Source organism: Rutidosis leptorrhynchoides, chromosome 3 (genome assembly GCF_046630445.1).
Source record: "Rutidosis leptorrhynchoides isolate AG116_Rl617_1_P2 chromosome 3, CSIRO_AGI_Rlap_v1, whole genome shotgun sequence".
NCBI lineage: Eukaryota > Viridiplantae > Streptophyta > Magnoliopsida > Asterales > Asteraceae > Rutidosis > Rutidosis leptorrhynchoides.
In genome coordinates, this window is record NC_092335.1 from 620692638 (window position 1) to 620709141 (window position 16504).

At 32.8% G+C, this 16504-nt stretch overlaps 3 protein-coding genes across 3 annotated transcripts; all 3 read right to left on the bottom strand.

Moving 5' to 3' along the window:
• Positions 1-3734: 3734 nt before the first annotated feature.
• On the bottom strand, positions 3735-6887 carry LOC139902957 (probable serine/threonine-protein kinase PBL10). The gene is made up of 6 exons (XM_071885680.1): positions 6352-6887; positions 5254-5576; positions 5022-5157; positions 4793-4935; positions 4572-4695; positions 3735-4399 (listed from the first exon to the last, which is right to left on the bottom strand). The coding sequence occupies exons 1-6, from the start codon at positions 6401-6403 to the stop codon at positions 3948-3950; spliced, it is 1230 nt and encodes a 409-aa protein (XP_071741781.1). The 5' UTR covers positions 6404-6887; the 3' UTR covers positions 3735-3947.
• A 2276-nt stretch (positions 6888-9163) lies between these two features.
• LOC139902287 (uncharacterized mitochondrial protein AtMg01250-like) lies at positions 9164-9761 on the bottom strand. Its single transcript, XM_071884926.1, has 2 exons — positions 9681-9761; positions 9164-9616 (listed from the first exon to the last, which is right to left on the bottom strand). Exons 1-2 carry the CDS (start codon positions 9759-9761, stop codon positions 9164-9166), a joined length of 534 nt encoding a protein of 177 aa, XP_071741027.1.
• Positions 9762-10496: 735 nt separating this feature from the next.
• Positions 10497-11012, bottom strand: LOC139902288 (uncharacterized). Its single transcript, XM_071884927.1, has one exon. It carries the CDS (start codon positions 11010-11012, stop codon positions 10497-10499), a length of 516 nt encoding a protein of 171 aa, XP_071741028.1.
• Between the last annotated feature and the right edge of the window lie 5492 nt (positions 11013-16504).

Below are 16504 nucleotides of genomic sequence, written 5' to 3' on the forward strand. Positions count from 1 at the left end.
ACTAAGTTTGCATCTTATACCTCAGCAACTAACGATATTACGGCAGGGATTTAGCATGACAAAGCACGTATATAGCATAAAAGTTTGATTACTTGTGTCTAACGTGCAAAATAGTTATAAAAATAGTGCATGTATTCTCAGCCCAAAAATATAGATAAAAAGGGAGCAAATGAACTCAAGATACGATACGATAGTTTGTAGTATTTACGCATATGATGGCACTGAACAAGTACAGAGTTGACCTCGGATTCATGAACCTATATCAAGTATATATATTAACACATATACTTGTAATCGAACAAATTTATATATTATAACTTATTTTATATATCATATATATTTGATTGGTGTATATATATTTAAAATGATTAATATTTATATAGATATATTAATTCATATTTGGTTAGTATTATATTAAAAATACCTAGTTTGTTATATATGAATATTTATATAAAAATGTTAATATGTTTGATATATAATTATATGAAATATAATTGTAGTATATGAAATAAGTGTATTCGATGTACAAAATATTTATTAGTAAAAATAATAGTTTCGATAATAATGATTTACTAATAATTATAATAATAATGGTAATAATAGTAATTTTAATACAAATAATAGTTTTACTAATAATTAAAAAGTAAAGATGATAGTTTTAGCAAAAATGATATTAATAATAATGGTAAGTTTAATAATAATTATAGTTTTAATAGATATTTTAATGGTCATGTTAATATTAATAATAATAGTAATACTTATTAATAATAATAATAATAATAATAACAATAATAATAATAATAATACTAATAATAATAAGAATAATAATAATAAATGAAAACTACCTTTATAAGCCTTTTCTAAAAAAATGAACCCAAGACCTCTTGGTTAACTCAAACTTATCCTAACCAGTCCTCTGTTTCTCTTTTTCTCTTTTAATTCGTATCTTAATTATATTTAGCCTATTTAACTATATGTTCTTTTTTTTTCTTCTTCTAAATCGGGTCGATCAAAAAATCTCAAATATCATAACAGTCTTTTAAAGGTTTGAATTAGGAGTTGTAATTGAAACAGAAATAATCAGTTGTTGTTGAATTCATTAAACAGAAAAAAAAATATAAGGAAAAAAATAAGCAGCAACAGTGTATTGCTCACGATGCTTTTGAACACAAAAATCAAATTCAATTAATATCAGACATTTAAAGCGTGAAATTAATTGGAACGAGTTTTAATAGCTACGACTAACATCATCTGTGAAATTGATCAATCCTTAACAACATTAAAATAATTTTTACAGAAGAACTGGACCATTTTTTTTTATTTGAACTAAAAATTGAAACTCAAAATTTAAAGGGTTTTAGATCGTGATTTCTTCATGAAACATGTTTCAATTCATCATTATAATACTCTTGCGTTATCAATTGAACTTGAAACAATTTTTAAATTCCGAATTTGAACAATTAAAATTCAGTTGACTTTTTCTTCAAACGCTTTGACTTCGAAATTCATAATCGATTGGAGAAATTAAGGATTGAAAACTTACAGATAGTTCAAGTATATGATTCCTAATAAAACTGCATTTTTAGTTTTTGATAATTGATACGAATTCGAGCAAATGATAAAAAGTTATGGCGAACAGAGGACTGGTTCAGCTTCTCTTCCATTTTCTTTCCATTTTCGATTTGCAGTCTCATATAATGGTGTGATTTAGTGGTCGTTATAATTGATCATAATTGTTTGATAGTGCATATTATGTCGACAGGAAATAAAAAAAAATTATCACGATTTGATTTTAAAAATAAAAAGCAGATACTATCTAATTTAAAACTAAAAAGCAGATTAATACCTAATTTGTTTGTGGATTCAATCGTGTAATTCAATCAAGAAAGTATAAAGTTCGATCAAATAAAAAGAATGATCGTGATATACCTAATTTAATAAAAATAAAATAATAATACTTTTAATAATAATAGAATAGAATAGAATTAATAATAATAATAATAATATTAATAATAATGTTATTAATAATAATAATAATTATATTAATAATAATAATACTAATAATAATAATAATATTAATATTAATAATAATAATCCTAATAAATGAAGATAATAATGATAATAACCTAATGATAATGATAATTGTAATAAGTTTATTAATAATTAATAATAATGATAATAATAATAGATTGTATTATTGATAAATATAATAATAATACTTATAATAATAATACTGATAATAATAATGATTGTAATTGATATAAAATAATAAATGATAATATTGTTTAAAACAATATTAATAATAATACTGATACGTAATTATTTACAAATAATTGTTCGTGAATCGTCGGAATTTATCGAAGTTAAATTTAAATTTAATCGGAAATTTTCCCGGTTATCACATTAGATTTAGGCTTTAGATTGAGTTTTTAACACAAACGGTTTAGAATTACGGGTTTAGGGTTTGGTGTGTTAAGTTTATGGAATAAACCCAAAACACCAAACCCTAAACCCTAAACTCTAAATCAGGCTAAATTTTACTTCACAAAACATGAAGAAAAAAAACGTTAACATTCTTCACGAACAATATTATCTTGAATGTTATTTTTGTCGATCTTCCCGCCAAAATAATAACATTCATCACGGAATGTTTTTTTCTAAATGTTCATATTTTCATCCAATCTATAATGTTCGTGAACAAAGTTTTTTCAAAAAACGAAAAAAAAAAAAATTTGCTTCCCCCCGCTTCTCCCCGATTGGTTCCTTATCCGTTGATCCTGCCTATATATATATATATATATATATATATATATATATATATATATATATATATATATATATATATATATATATATATATATATATATATATATATATATATATATATATACACCATTGTACCATATATTCAATTAAACTTATAAACTTAAATAGTAAGTTTAATTTAGCCTTTAGTAATAACAACAACAACAAACTCAATTCAACATAACTGGGGTAATGGAAGAGGTACGATATAGACAATTCTTCCCCTGATCCTAAAATAAAGAGACGTCATTTTTCACCCAGAGTGAAACACTCCAAGAGTAGAGAAAGTTCTCACTCTCAATGTTCTATGGATAACTTTCGAATGGAACTCCGACTAATAAGTAGGTTAAAAAAAACAGTGTGCGACACTATAAAAATGGTAGAATCAAATATACTGATTATTATGAATATTGTTTATTTTTCCCTTTTCGCAATACTAAAGCTTTTAATTATCGTTATTACGAATATTGTATAATTGTACTACGAGATTTATCCACAAATGAAATAAAGAGATAGGGCCCTCGTGGAACCTAATTAAAGAATAAAATATTAACTTGATTGACCATATTATTTTGGAAAACATAAAAATAATAGTAATAGATCATACAAATTCGAGTTAACTTGTATACATTTCTTATCATATTTATTGACTCACTTTTTCCGTGATCCAATGAAAAAAGAAGTTAAGTCAACAAAAAGAAGAAAATTTGCTAAATCTTCAACCAAACCCTCAAAAAAAAATATTTATAGATATCATAATACAACTTTCATGACAATGACGTTCAAAAAAGATTTTGTGTATCCTTAGTTACCTCTCTTATAATTTTCGAATAATGAATTTTTGTTTTTTTTCCATTTTAAATTAATGTATAAACTATCAAGTGCAAAAATCATTGCTCTTCAAAATTTATCTTCATTTTGAAACCATATTGTAGAGAACAAAATTATTATATGAACTTAACTTGTATCCTACAAGGTGAATCAACTTCTGATTACATACAAACTCAACCCCCAAATTAGATCAAGTAATTGCTTACTTCTCAAATAAGGTCAACCCAAACAACTATACAATATTTTGGCCAAAACCAATTCCAATTTAGACAATATACCAACATTATTGTTCATCCCTACACATCATGAACTCACTTACTATAAATAGCCGAAGCCGAAGGCCTCGGATAGGCAGTCGAACGACTACCACCACCGCTAGCAACACCGCCATCTCGAGCCACCAGTCTCCTCCCTTGAGCCTCGTTGGCCGAATGTCTTCGTAATCGGGTTATCCCCTTTGGATCTTGAAGTAGTTCAAGTTCTTTGACCACTTCGTCCATGGTGGGCCTGAACCTAGGATCCATTGAAACACACCGTAGGGCTAGGTTCGCGGTTGTGTGGGCCCCGTCTAAGGTGTACTGGCCTTCGAGACGGTTGTCAAGAACACGGAAAATTTTCCGTTTGTGAGGAAGGTAGGGTTTGGCCCATTCTACTAAACTGTGCTCCCCCGAAGGTCGGTTTTTGTCTACTGCTCTTCGGCCCGATAACATTTCAAGAAGGACCACACCAAAGCTATACACATCACTTTTTGATGTCAAATGACCTACGTTGACCATACATACATCCATTGTAGCGTTTAAAATCGCAAAAAAAAAAAAAAAAAAAAAAAAAAAAAAAAAAAAAAATTAATTAAAAAATAATAAAAAATAAATAAAAAGAAAAAAATAAAACAAGGGGGAAATTCAACAGAAGCAGTTATAAAGATGTTAGCGAACCTGTCGATAAATATTCAGGGGCTGCATAGCCATAGGTCCCCATGACCCTAGTCGAAACATGGCTTTTATCACCTGTGGGCCCATCCTTGGCTAACCCGAAATCAGAAAGTTTTGCATTATAGTCCTGTTTGAAACAAAGAATCAGTCATTAACGAGACTAATGATAACAAACGAGACATGAAGATAACTTAGTTATGTAATTTCAAAATGACACTACATACCGAGTCAAGCAAAACGTTAGACGTCTTGAAATCGCGATAGATCACTTTAGTTTCCGCACTATGAAGAAAAGCAAGTCCTTTTGCAGCTCCAAGTGCAACTTTTAATCGAAGACTCCACGAAAGTGGTTGAAAATAAGACCCTCCTATAGACACAAGAAATATATTAAACCTTATAATTCGAAAATAGTATTTTATTTTTATTTTTTTTAAAGAAAAAGCATACACTCACTCCTAAACAAGTGATTTTCCAAGCTGCCACGTGGCATGAATTCGTAAACTAGTAGCCGGTGTTCATCTTCCAAACAATAACCAATCAACTTCACAAGATTCGGGTGTGAAAATTGTCCTAAATAGTTTACTTCTGCCTATAAAAACCAACAAAATTTCTTTAACATAAAGTGATTAATAAGATCTTTAAAGAATGAATCTTTATAACACAAATTAAGTAATTAGTTGCTCACCAGCCACTCCCTATGACCTTGAAAGCTTTCTTGATTAAGTCTTTTGACAGCAATAACAACTCCAGTTCCAGGTTTAGCTGCAGTGAACGATTGCTCATCCATCCACCCTTTAAAAACTGACCCAAAACCACCTTCACCCAACACGCTATCGGGTCTAAAACTTCTGGTGGCCGTTTTGAGATCGGAATACGTAAAGCTTTTCAAATTTGATGATTGCAAGATTTCACCTTCGCTCCGGGGAGTTGGAGGGACTGATGAAACCTTACTGCCACTTGAATTGCCATTATCATTTCCATCTGTACTTACATTTCTTGAACTAACCCCTACAATTTCAACACAATCTGATATATAATCAATATTAATTTCCACATTATAATAATTCAACCATAAAGTTTGTGTCTTTCTTACTAATACTTTAATGGGTATATCTAATCTAATATCTAAATTTCCAATTGATTGAGTTCCACCTAAACTTAACTTAAAGTTTGAATCTTGAAATTCGGACAAAAACCAAGATTCATAGAAATAAAATTATAAAAATGCTAAAATAGAAATAATATTATCAAAGTTTGCCTTTTTCTTGTTGTATTTTTAATGGGTATAACATATTTATTTGATTCTAACAAAAGACAACCTAAAGCTTCAACCTTGAACCAGAATATTATAACTAAAAACCCAAGATTCCCAGTGAGGCAGTGAATACCAAACATTCTTTAAGAAAAATTGGGCCTTTTATTTTATTTTAACTGAAGCCAACTTAATTTTTAAATAAAATAAAAATAAGATTACCAAAATACAAAAGACTCTCACTTGTGTTGATTTGCAGCTAAAATAAAAACATTTGTATAAACTGTTCTGTTCTGTTCTGTTTGTTTCTTTATGACCAATAATTTAATGGTATAGTGGAATACATGACTGATTTAATTCATGTTAAAATCAACATGCAGCTTGAATCTTCAATAGTAGAACACATATCAGGTTCCCAGAAGAAAGAAAATGCAATTATAATTATGTTTAACTTGGGTTTAATCAAAACCCATTAACCAAAAAAATTGTTAATTAATCATCATTAACAAAGATATTGAATAGCATACATACCTGTGCTACAGGGGCTTTCAGCTTTGATTCTAGCACTCAAACAAATACCCATTGAAATTATAATTCTTGAAAGGAGGTCTTTTTATCACTTCAACAAGATACTTTACTACACTAACTAAACTAATAAAGAAATAAAAAAGCAGATCTGGGTTTCAAAAAGGTAAAAAGAAAGAGAAAAAACTTCATTTATCCCATTAATTAAAGAAAAAAAGAGGGGGAACACTTTTTTGCACTAAAACCAAGTTTCATCATAACAAGGTAAAAATTTAAATAAAAAGTTTGTACTTTTAATGAATCTTTGGCTTTAACATGATGAAATCACACAAACCCAAAACTAGGTTCAAGAATATGTACTTCTTTTTTTTAGAAATAAAATAATTTAATCAACAATTGGATGCCTACAGAGAAGGTAGTTATGGTGGTGGTTAGGGAAGTTTTAATTGTGTGGTTAACTAAAATTGAGTCATTGGCTTGTAGGGGTGGTGAATTTAGGTTGTGATAAGAAGCATTAATGGTGGTTTGCTCCTAGTTTGGCATTACATATACATACTATACTATAAATAAATAAATAAATAAATATAAATAATTTTTGAGTGTTGTGGGGGTAAGGATATTCACAGCTGCTATCATTTTTGATCTTAGCCGGTGGGTGATGGCTCATTCACACCTCTTTTCAAGCACCCACCTACCAAGTGTACCCTTTCATGCAGCAAACACAATTTCGCCTACAAAATACTGTATTGATGCTGATAAAATTCGTGGTTAACAAACATGGCCTAAATTTAAGGTTTATTCTATTTTTTTTAATGACAACTTTTTTTTATACCAGTAGATCATTTTTTGACAATTTTATTTTAAATTTAAGATTTATTCTATTACACGCATTTTTGTAAAACTCGATTACTTCCCGATTAATCCATTTTATGAACTATCCGTTCCGTTTTTTCAAAACCAGTTTAATTGATTGGTCAACGTCGATTAAGGAGTCGTAATCGGATTTGTTAACTAAAGTCGGTTAAAGTCAAATTAATCAACATTTTATCATGAATTAAACCTAGAATTTAAGAATTTTTTAAGAAAATGAATTATTTTAGACAGTTATGTTAAAGTTTATGTTTCATTATATGATTTCCTTCTATATTTACACATATAATTTAGAAATAATTATTTAAATATATAAAATGTAAAATCCGATTAATTTCCGATTAATCTCCGAATTACCGATTGCTACTTTCAAAGTTCCGACCCATTAATCCATGAATAGCGAATTTTGCAACCTTGATTACACGGTATATATGTTACATAGTTATAGTTATTTTTTTTTCGAACGACAATTTTATTAACAACCTCCTACTAATAAGACACTAGAAGAGGCGCACAAAACAAACGATTACAACGGGTTACGGTACCAATCAGTCCTAGATAAATTACATTGGCTTCTATATCTAATCCAAAAAAATGAAAAATTACATAGAGTCAAACAATTCACATTTCTTCAATTTTTTAGGACCGAAAACCATTTCGTTTCTGTAACGCCACATAATCCACATGAAAGCTGCTCCAATGACGTATGCATGTTCTTTTTTTGTTGTTGAAGTTAATCAAGTATCCAACCAAGCAATCCAAAGTGACCAAGAATCTACCGCAGGAATTCCCACATTCGTCCATTGTTGAACCCTTGACCACACCTGTTTAGAAACTGGACACCCAAACAGAGTATGATCTAAAGACTTGATAATGAAAGGACATGAAGGACAATTAATTTGTTGAATCTCTAAGCCTTTCTTCGACAAATTCAAGCGATTAGGGAGTTTATCTAAGGCCACGCGCCATAAAAAGATGTTCACTTTGCGCGGTAGAATCGATAACCATTTAGTCTTCACTTGAGCTGACGGGAGTAAGCATCAATCAATGAGTTTCCTACCTGCACAAACTGAGTAAAACACATCTTTGTTAATCGAGCAGACCCATGAATCCTCACGGTCAATCAACACGACTTGTGATAACATAGCCATCAAATCCTCAAAATCAGCTTGATGTGTAGCTGATCGCAATGGACGATTCCATTCCCATTGCCATAGTCCGTTAATTAACCTGTCAGCTAACACACACTCACCATTTGCATCAAGTTTAAATTTTCGATTGTACCTTAATTTAAGAGATGAATCTCCTAGCCACACATCTTTCTATAATCTTGTGTTCATGCCATTACCAACCTTTTTCTTAAATACCTCATGTGTAATTATATTATCTTCATGTAAGGTATTCCAAGTGCCAACTATTTTTCCCTATACACTTGATTACAAGATGACAAAGATAAAATAGTACCTTCATTTCCATGTATTGCTTTAATAATTCTAGCCCACAACATATTAGGATTACTCATAAGGCACCATTTCCATTTCAACAGTAACGCCAAGTTGAAAGCTTTCAAACTTCCAACGTTCAATCCTCCTTTATCATGAGTTGCTAGAATTTGATCCCATCTAACCCATGCCATCTTAGAATTCTCATAATCACCACCCCAAAAGAAGTTCATTCTACTTTTTTCCAAACATTTCAAAATATCAGAGGGACATTTAAAAATCGAAAGGAAATAAATTCCTAATCCACCCAAAACAGATTTAATCAACATGAGCCTACCTCCGAATGATAACGTATTCGCTTTCCAATATGATAGTTTTTTCTTAAATTTCTCCACCAATTCGTTCCAATTGCACAAAGAATTCATGTTTGCACCTAAAGGCAACCTGAGATACTTAAGCGGAATGGAACCCGCTAAGCAACCTGTTTGGTTTGCCATAATATCCAATTACGTTTGATTAACTCCAATACCATAAACATTCGACTTCTCAATACTTATTTTCAATCGAGATGCACGATAAAAAGAATTCAAAATACGAACCACATTTGAAAAATTCAAAGAGTTCCATTCTGAAACAAACACTGCGTCGTCTGCATAAAAGAGGTGAGACACATTAATATGGGAGTTACCAACCATAGCTCCTTGTATTAAACCTGCATCAACACTTTCTTTAATCAAAATGTGTAGTCCCTCCATTACAATTAGAAACAGAAATGGACTTAACGGGTCACCCTGACGGAGTCCCTTTATAATGGTGAACTCATCAGTCGGGCTACTGTTAATAATAACCGAGGATCTAGCCGAGCAGAAACACATCTTAATCCATGATCCCCATTTCTCCCCAAAACCAATCCTCGTCATCATGTAATCTAGAAATTGCCAATTAACCGTATCGTACGCCTTTTCAAAAACAACTTTAAAAATCATCAATTGACGTTTTTTTTCTTTTATACCAATCGATCACCTCACTTAATATTAGAGGTCCGTCAAGAATCTGCCGCCCCGATATAAACGCAGATTGAACATCACTACTGATTTTATCCATGACACAAATCTATCTTTGTGCAAGCAATTTGGCAATTATTTTGTACAACATACCAATTAGCGAAATGGGGCGGAAATCATTGATTCCAATCGGTTTTAACACCTTCGGTATTAGTGCAATGAACACGGACAATTCACCCTTATTCAAACACCTGAACCGAAAGCCTGATTCACTGGATTCACGACATCAAGCTTCATTAAATCCCAAAACGATTTAAGAAAAAAGAATGAGAAACCGTCCGGTCCCGGAGCTTTGTGGCTACCGCACTCCCAAACGGCCATCTTTATTTCTTCCTCTGTGAAATCTCTTTCTAACCACTCATGATCAGTCGATTGTAATCTGAGAATAGGGGTGATGTTTGGTATTGTTCTTCTATCAGTATCGTCATCAAACTTTGTAGAGTAAAACTCGAAAAAGGCTTTTTTGATATCAATAAGATTTTTGTTCCATACACCATCAATGTGAATGTCGGTTAGTTATCTGTGTTGCCTTTTTTTTAATTTAAAACACCATGGAAAAATTTAGAGTTCTCATCACCTTCGATATCCTAATTGATCTTAGCTTTTTGTTGAAGATCCATCTCTTCCAAGCGAGTTATATCTTTAATTTCCACCAAACTCTTTGTCCTCTCGTCTAACTCCTCAAGAGAGGCACAAGAGTTTTCCATTTTAATTTCATTCTCCTTTATTCTATCCCTTAACACAACCACACGCTTCCTTTCCTCATTTCTGTTGTTCACTGCCCACGTTTTATTTTTTTCTTCAACCTTTTCATCTTTTCAAAAAAATAAACATGCATATCATCATCCGTCCATGACTTCTCCACAAATTTTTTGAAACCATCTCTTTGCATCCAGGAAGCAAATACTTTAAATGGGATCGGGCCAAAGTCTTTACTCTCTACATGAAAAAACAAGGGAACATGATCCGACCAACCTCGATTGAAAGCATCTAAACTTGCATCCGAAAAAATACCAGCCACACCATGAGATGTCATGAACCTGTCAAGCAGACTCATTTTCGTTCCCGATTTATTCATCCATGTAAATCTTCGACCTCCCATTGGAATATCAATCAAACCGGCATTATTAATAAAATTATTAAAGGGATTCGCTCCGATGGGGTTAAAAATAGTACCAAATATGTCTGCATCTTCTCTAACTTCAATAAAGTCACCGAAGAAAATGTATAACCCATCGTTTCTCTCTTTGAAATCTGCTAAGAAATTCCAAAGACGAATTTTCTCCCCCATCTCTTGTGGACCATAAATATTCACAACAAAGAAAGTATCATCTGCTCTAGATCATCTACCCTTTGATGATGACATAATGATCCCCGCACCAAATTTGTTCCTTTATAAAAGTAGAAGGGTCCCACATCGAAACGATTCCACGTGAACGACCTCTCGACAAAGAAACAACAACATCATAGTTATAATTACCCCACATCATCTTTAAACAGAATGGTTCTAACCGAGCCATCTTGGTTTCCTGTAACCCAAAAAACATTACATTATTCTTATTACATAGCTCTCTCACCCAAAGTTGTTTCCTCCTCTTCTTGCACCCTCTGACATTTAATGATAACATCTTCAGCTATTCACACGATTATCTCCAATCCGATCAATCAAGTTATGGAATGCTTCTTGGAAATCAGAAGCATCCACACCAAGCTTTTGACCCATGTTCATCATATTCTCTAAAGCGCAAAGTAGAGAACCATTTAATTCTGTACCTTTCTTTCCTACGGTCTCCTTATTAATTTTGGATCGAAGGAGCCTGATGAATTGCTCTTATGTGTTTTATGTATCTCCTTATACTCGGAACTTCCATATTTCTGTGTATCTTTAGGCTCATTAAAAGTGATCTCTTGTACAACATGAACAGAAGCCGAATCAGTCCCTTTATTCATGTCAAAGTCATGAATGTTGCTATATTGCTTCTCTTCATCAGAATAAAGTGATATGTCTTCACTGTCACTTTCATCAACATGAACAACATTCACGTCTTCTTTAACGCCCCGAAACGACATATTTTTTTTTTTTTTTTTGTAACTGCTCAGACCAAGTGATATGCCGCGGCGCGACAATTCTTGGTCGCGGCGCGGTAAATCAAAAGATTTCAGACTGTGTTGACAGCCCTCCTGGAATCAAAATATTTGATATGTCGCGGCGCGACATATAGGGTCGCAGCGCGACCTTACACGGTTGCTGGTAATGTTCTGCAACTTGATACAAAAATCACATTTTCATCATTTCATAATTTCCCAACACATTTAAACAACATAATACATAATCAAACTTAATTAAAACAGTTTCTTACATCGTCAAACATTACGGAAATCTTTTAATCAAGAGCAACGGATTTACACATCTTAGATATGCCATTTGGTCCCAAAACTTAAAAGAAACATAATTTTCAAATACAAAAGACTTGGCGTTGATAAGCGGTATCATTAAAGCTAGATTCGAAATAGGGACTTGCATTACCACTTACTATATGACCAAAGCTCCGTTATCCTTACATAGGCTCCTTACCTTCTCGATGTCCTTTCGTTCCTATAAAAACATAAAACAACATAGGGGTAAGCTTTTATGCTTAGTGAGTTATAGGCAAATAAAGTAGCACATATCATTGAGCGTAATCATTTCTTCACTTAGCCTTCCCAACCCAAACAGTTGCTTACTTACTTTCGGATCAGACCCATTACTTACCATAGACATAACTTGCTAAGGCCAATCCTAGTAATTATGTCTAAGCTAAACATGACCATAGGCATACACATATGCCTAAGCTACCTTAATCACATTACATTCATACATACATACATACATGGACACCCAAAGTGTCTAAGCTAAGTCATACCATAGACAAGATCGCTAAGCAAGCTTAATGACCTTACCTAAGCTAATCATCAACCATAGATACAATTATTAGGCGAACCTAATAATTCTATCTAAGCTATCCATCTAGTGCACTTAGTCGTTGCCCTCTTGCACGAATGCAATTCGGGAACACTAAGCCACTCTTGACCCGCCCAATTTACCCCCTATAAACTCACCTTGATTAAATGAGGTTCCTTGATCACTTGAAGCTCCTATGCCTTGATTAGCACCTATACATGAGCTAATTTCATCAATAACATAACTCAACGAAATCACAACTTTCAAAAGCTTTCAAAACTTTTATACACTTACACATTGACTTAATCCCCTTTTTACTCCAACATTCACATGAACACTTATATACATAACATGTTTAACTTATCTTTTCACAATTTCTCTAGTTCATCTCTTACAATCATGACTTGAAATTCTTTCAAACATTTCATCAAACATCAAATGTGCATAAACCCATTTCTACTACTAGCAACCCTAAAATCATCATTTATCCAAATATCATTACTTACAACAATAACAACAATTTAGATATAAACTTTCTCCTTTACAATTTGACTAAGTCTCATAAACATTTTCATTGAGGCATTTCATCAAACTCCTTGTGTGCATGACTTGATTCAAAGCTATAAATAACATCCATTTCATCACATTCACAACATACACTCAAATTGCAAGTTCATACATGAACTTACTTCCATTATCAATTAAAAATTCATTTTTAACCAAACAAATATGCATACACACATCATACAACAACTCTTAAGCTTTAGATTCATCTAAAACACCCAATTCTAGTGATACTTAGATATAAAAGTTCATACCTTGTCTTTAGGGATTTAAGGACCCTAATTGTGCACAATGGAGAAGAAATTGAAGATTTGCAACTTGCTATAATGATTAGAGCACACTAAATTACTCTAATTTCTACTTGCATGCACTAATTTCTTCCAATTGGAGATTCTCCTTCTTCCTCTTGTTTGGATCGACACACACAAGCACACACTAACACTCTGTATTTTAATTTGCAACAATAATAGAAATTCTGCATTTTTACATCTTTTATCAAATTAACTTTGCTTTATTTGCACTTTCTACCCTCCCCACCAAAACTCTATTATGGGAGGTCCTTAAATCTAACTTTGCATCTCTAGTCCTTTTCAACTTAACTAACAAACATTGAATATTATCCACTTACTTATACAAAATCATACCATCAACATATACAACAAAATTTAAATTACATAAAATATTACCTTAAATAATTGGGATGTTACAACTCTCCCCCCGTTGGATTGTTCGCGTCCTCGCGAACCACTCTTGGTGAAAAGATGGATAATACTTCATAAGCCATTCCTCGGGTTCCCATGTGCATTCGGAACCCTTTCTAAATTGCCATAACACTTTCAATAATGTCACCGATTTATTTTTTAATTGCTTAACCTTTTGATCCAAAATCTTTATTGGCCTTTCCGCATAACTTAACTTATCGTCAACCTCAATCTCATTTAAAGGAACATATGTTGATTCATCCGCCAAACACTTTCTCAATTATGACACGTGAAACGTGTCATGTATGTTACTCAATTCATCGGGCAAGGCCAAACGATAAACTACCTTCCCGACTCTCGCAACTATCTCAAATGGTCCCACAAATCTTGGGCTCAATTTTCCTGTTTTTCTAAAATGAATTATACCCTTCCACGGGGAAACTTTAAGCATTACCTTATCACCCACTTGAAATTCTATCGGCTTCCTTCTTTTATCCACATATGATTTTTGTTGATCTTGTGCCGCTTTCATTCTTTCACGAATTTGATCTATCATTTTGGTTGTTTGTTGTACTACTTCCGTGCTTCCTAATTCCCTTTGACCCACTTCACCCCAACATATTGGGGTTCTACACCTCCTCCCGTACAACATCTTATAAGGCACCATTCCGATGGTAGAATGATAACTATTATTATACGAAAATTCAACTAAAGGTAGGTGAGTATCCCAACTACCACCAAAATCAATGACGCACGCCCTTAACATATCCTCAAGAGTTTGGATAGTTCGCTCACTTTGACCATCCGTTTGTGGGTGAAATGCGGTACTTACATGCAACTTGGTGCCCATCTCTTCTTGAAACTTTCTCCAATATCGTGAGGTAAATCGGGTGTCACGGTCCGAAACAATGGAAACCGGCACTCCATGCTGTGATGACCCGAAAATTTCTGACCAAATTTAAACTTAATCTTTGTATAATTTTGACATGATAAGCAAAGTCTGTAATGTTGAATCTCAAAAACTTTGGAACTATATTCATGTAACCAATTATTTTCTTACTGTGCTCGACGATTCACGAACATTTATGTGTATGTAGATATGTATATATAATATATAGTTACATTAATTGAAAACGTTAGCAAAGTATTAGAGGTATAATACTTTACATGAACATAATTGTTTCAATATATGTTTATGTAACAACCCAACCCATATGCAATTGAAATATGCAAATTAAAAAAAAATATTGTTGTACAGCACAGTGGCGTGGCGCGCCACTGACCTGCGCGGCGCGCCAAAACGGCCTGTCCAACTTTTCCTTTTTTGCGAAAAAGATCTTTTGCTTCTCGACACTTTTAGACCAAATGCTTTTCACAACATTTTATATTAGTTAAAACTAACACGTTCCAATAATAAAATGAGTTTTACGAGACCGGGCCCACATCGGCCGTTTTACGACTTACGTATAAAATACAAGTTTTCAACCACATGATTTTTAACACAAAATAAACCGAGCATGGCGATTGGGGATACGCTACCCAATCCTAATCAAATCCAAAAGCAAGCCTTCTAAAGCAACTACGCGAGTCACTAGTTCCCACGCTTACCCGAGCCACCTCATCCAAGCAAATCTATAAAAAAAGTAAACAACGAGAGGGTAAGCTAACGCTTAGTGAGTGAGGATATACTACATACATATATATGCATAAAATGGACACGCCACACAAATAACCAAATACCGCATACCGGAGCATCCAAGTATAAAGGCAAGCTAGTCTAAGCATACCGTACGTTCACTAAACAACAAGCTAACAATGTCAACAATAAGGTAAGTTCACCAACGACGATGTGAACAACGCCATTAAGCTACACCCAGAGGGTTAGCTACATCACAACAATAAGACAATATATATATATATATATATATATATATATATATATATATATATATATATATATATATATATATATATATATATATATATCACAATAATACGACAAACATCGAATGTTCACAACATCCAAAAGTATTCAAGATCTCAAGGCTAGCTCTACGAATGGTATCGTCAACATCGAACTTAAATCCCATTCGTCCCAATTAACGTGGTATCGTCAACAACGAACTTAAAACCCACGTATGAGGTATCGTCAACATCGAACTTAAAACCCTCATCGAATGAATTAATGTGGTATCGTCAACATCGAACTTAAAACCCACATATGAGGTATCATCATCAACGAACTTTAAACCCTCATCAACGTCACTACAATAGTCGTATGGCATCGTCAACATCGAACTTAAATTCCATACATGAGGTATCGTCAACATCGAACTTTAAGCCCTCATCAACACCACAATATACTCTAGGGTACGGTATCGTCAACAACGAACTTTAAACCCTTACCCCACAAATAAATAACTCATATACATACGTATATAATTATTCCACTCACAAGCCCATGTGATAATGTACACACGAAGTGTGCACCTCGCCAAAGGTGGTCAACCAAAACGCACAACCGTGCCAATTGGACGTGTACCCAAGTCCATCAAATCCACCTATATGTGAAGTGAG

What these genes read in the sequence shown, in the direction of transcription:
- LOC139902288 (XM_071884927.1), bottom strand. Translation starts at nt 11,012, where the DNA reads ATGGGGGAGAAAATTCGTCTTTGGAATTTCTTAGCAGATTTCAAAGAG.
- LOC139902957 (XM_071885680.1), bottom strand. Translation starts at nt 6,403, where the DNA reads ATGGGTATTTGTTTGAGTGCTAGAATCAAAGCTGAAAGCCCCTGTAGC. An exon ending in GGAAAATCACTTGTTTAGGA is followed by an intron (nt 4,936 to 5,021) that starts GTGAGTGTATGC and finishes TTGTGTCTATAG; the next exon opens with GAGGGTCTTATTTTCAACCA. An exon ending in CTAACGTTTTGCTTGACTCG is followed by an intron (nt 4,696 to 4,792) that starts GTATGTAGTGTC and finishes TGTTTCAAACAG; the next exon opens with GACTATAATGCAAAACTTTC.
- LOC139902287 (XM_071884926.1), bottom strand. Translation starts at nt 9,761, where the DNA reads ATGGATAAAATCAGTAGTGATGTTCAATCTGCGTTTATATCGGGGCGG. An exon ending in GACCTCTAATATTAAGTGAG is followed by an intron (nt 9,617 to 9,680) that starts GTGATCGATTGG and finishes GTTTTTGAAAAG; the next exon opens with GCGTACGATACGGTTAATTG.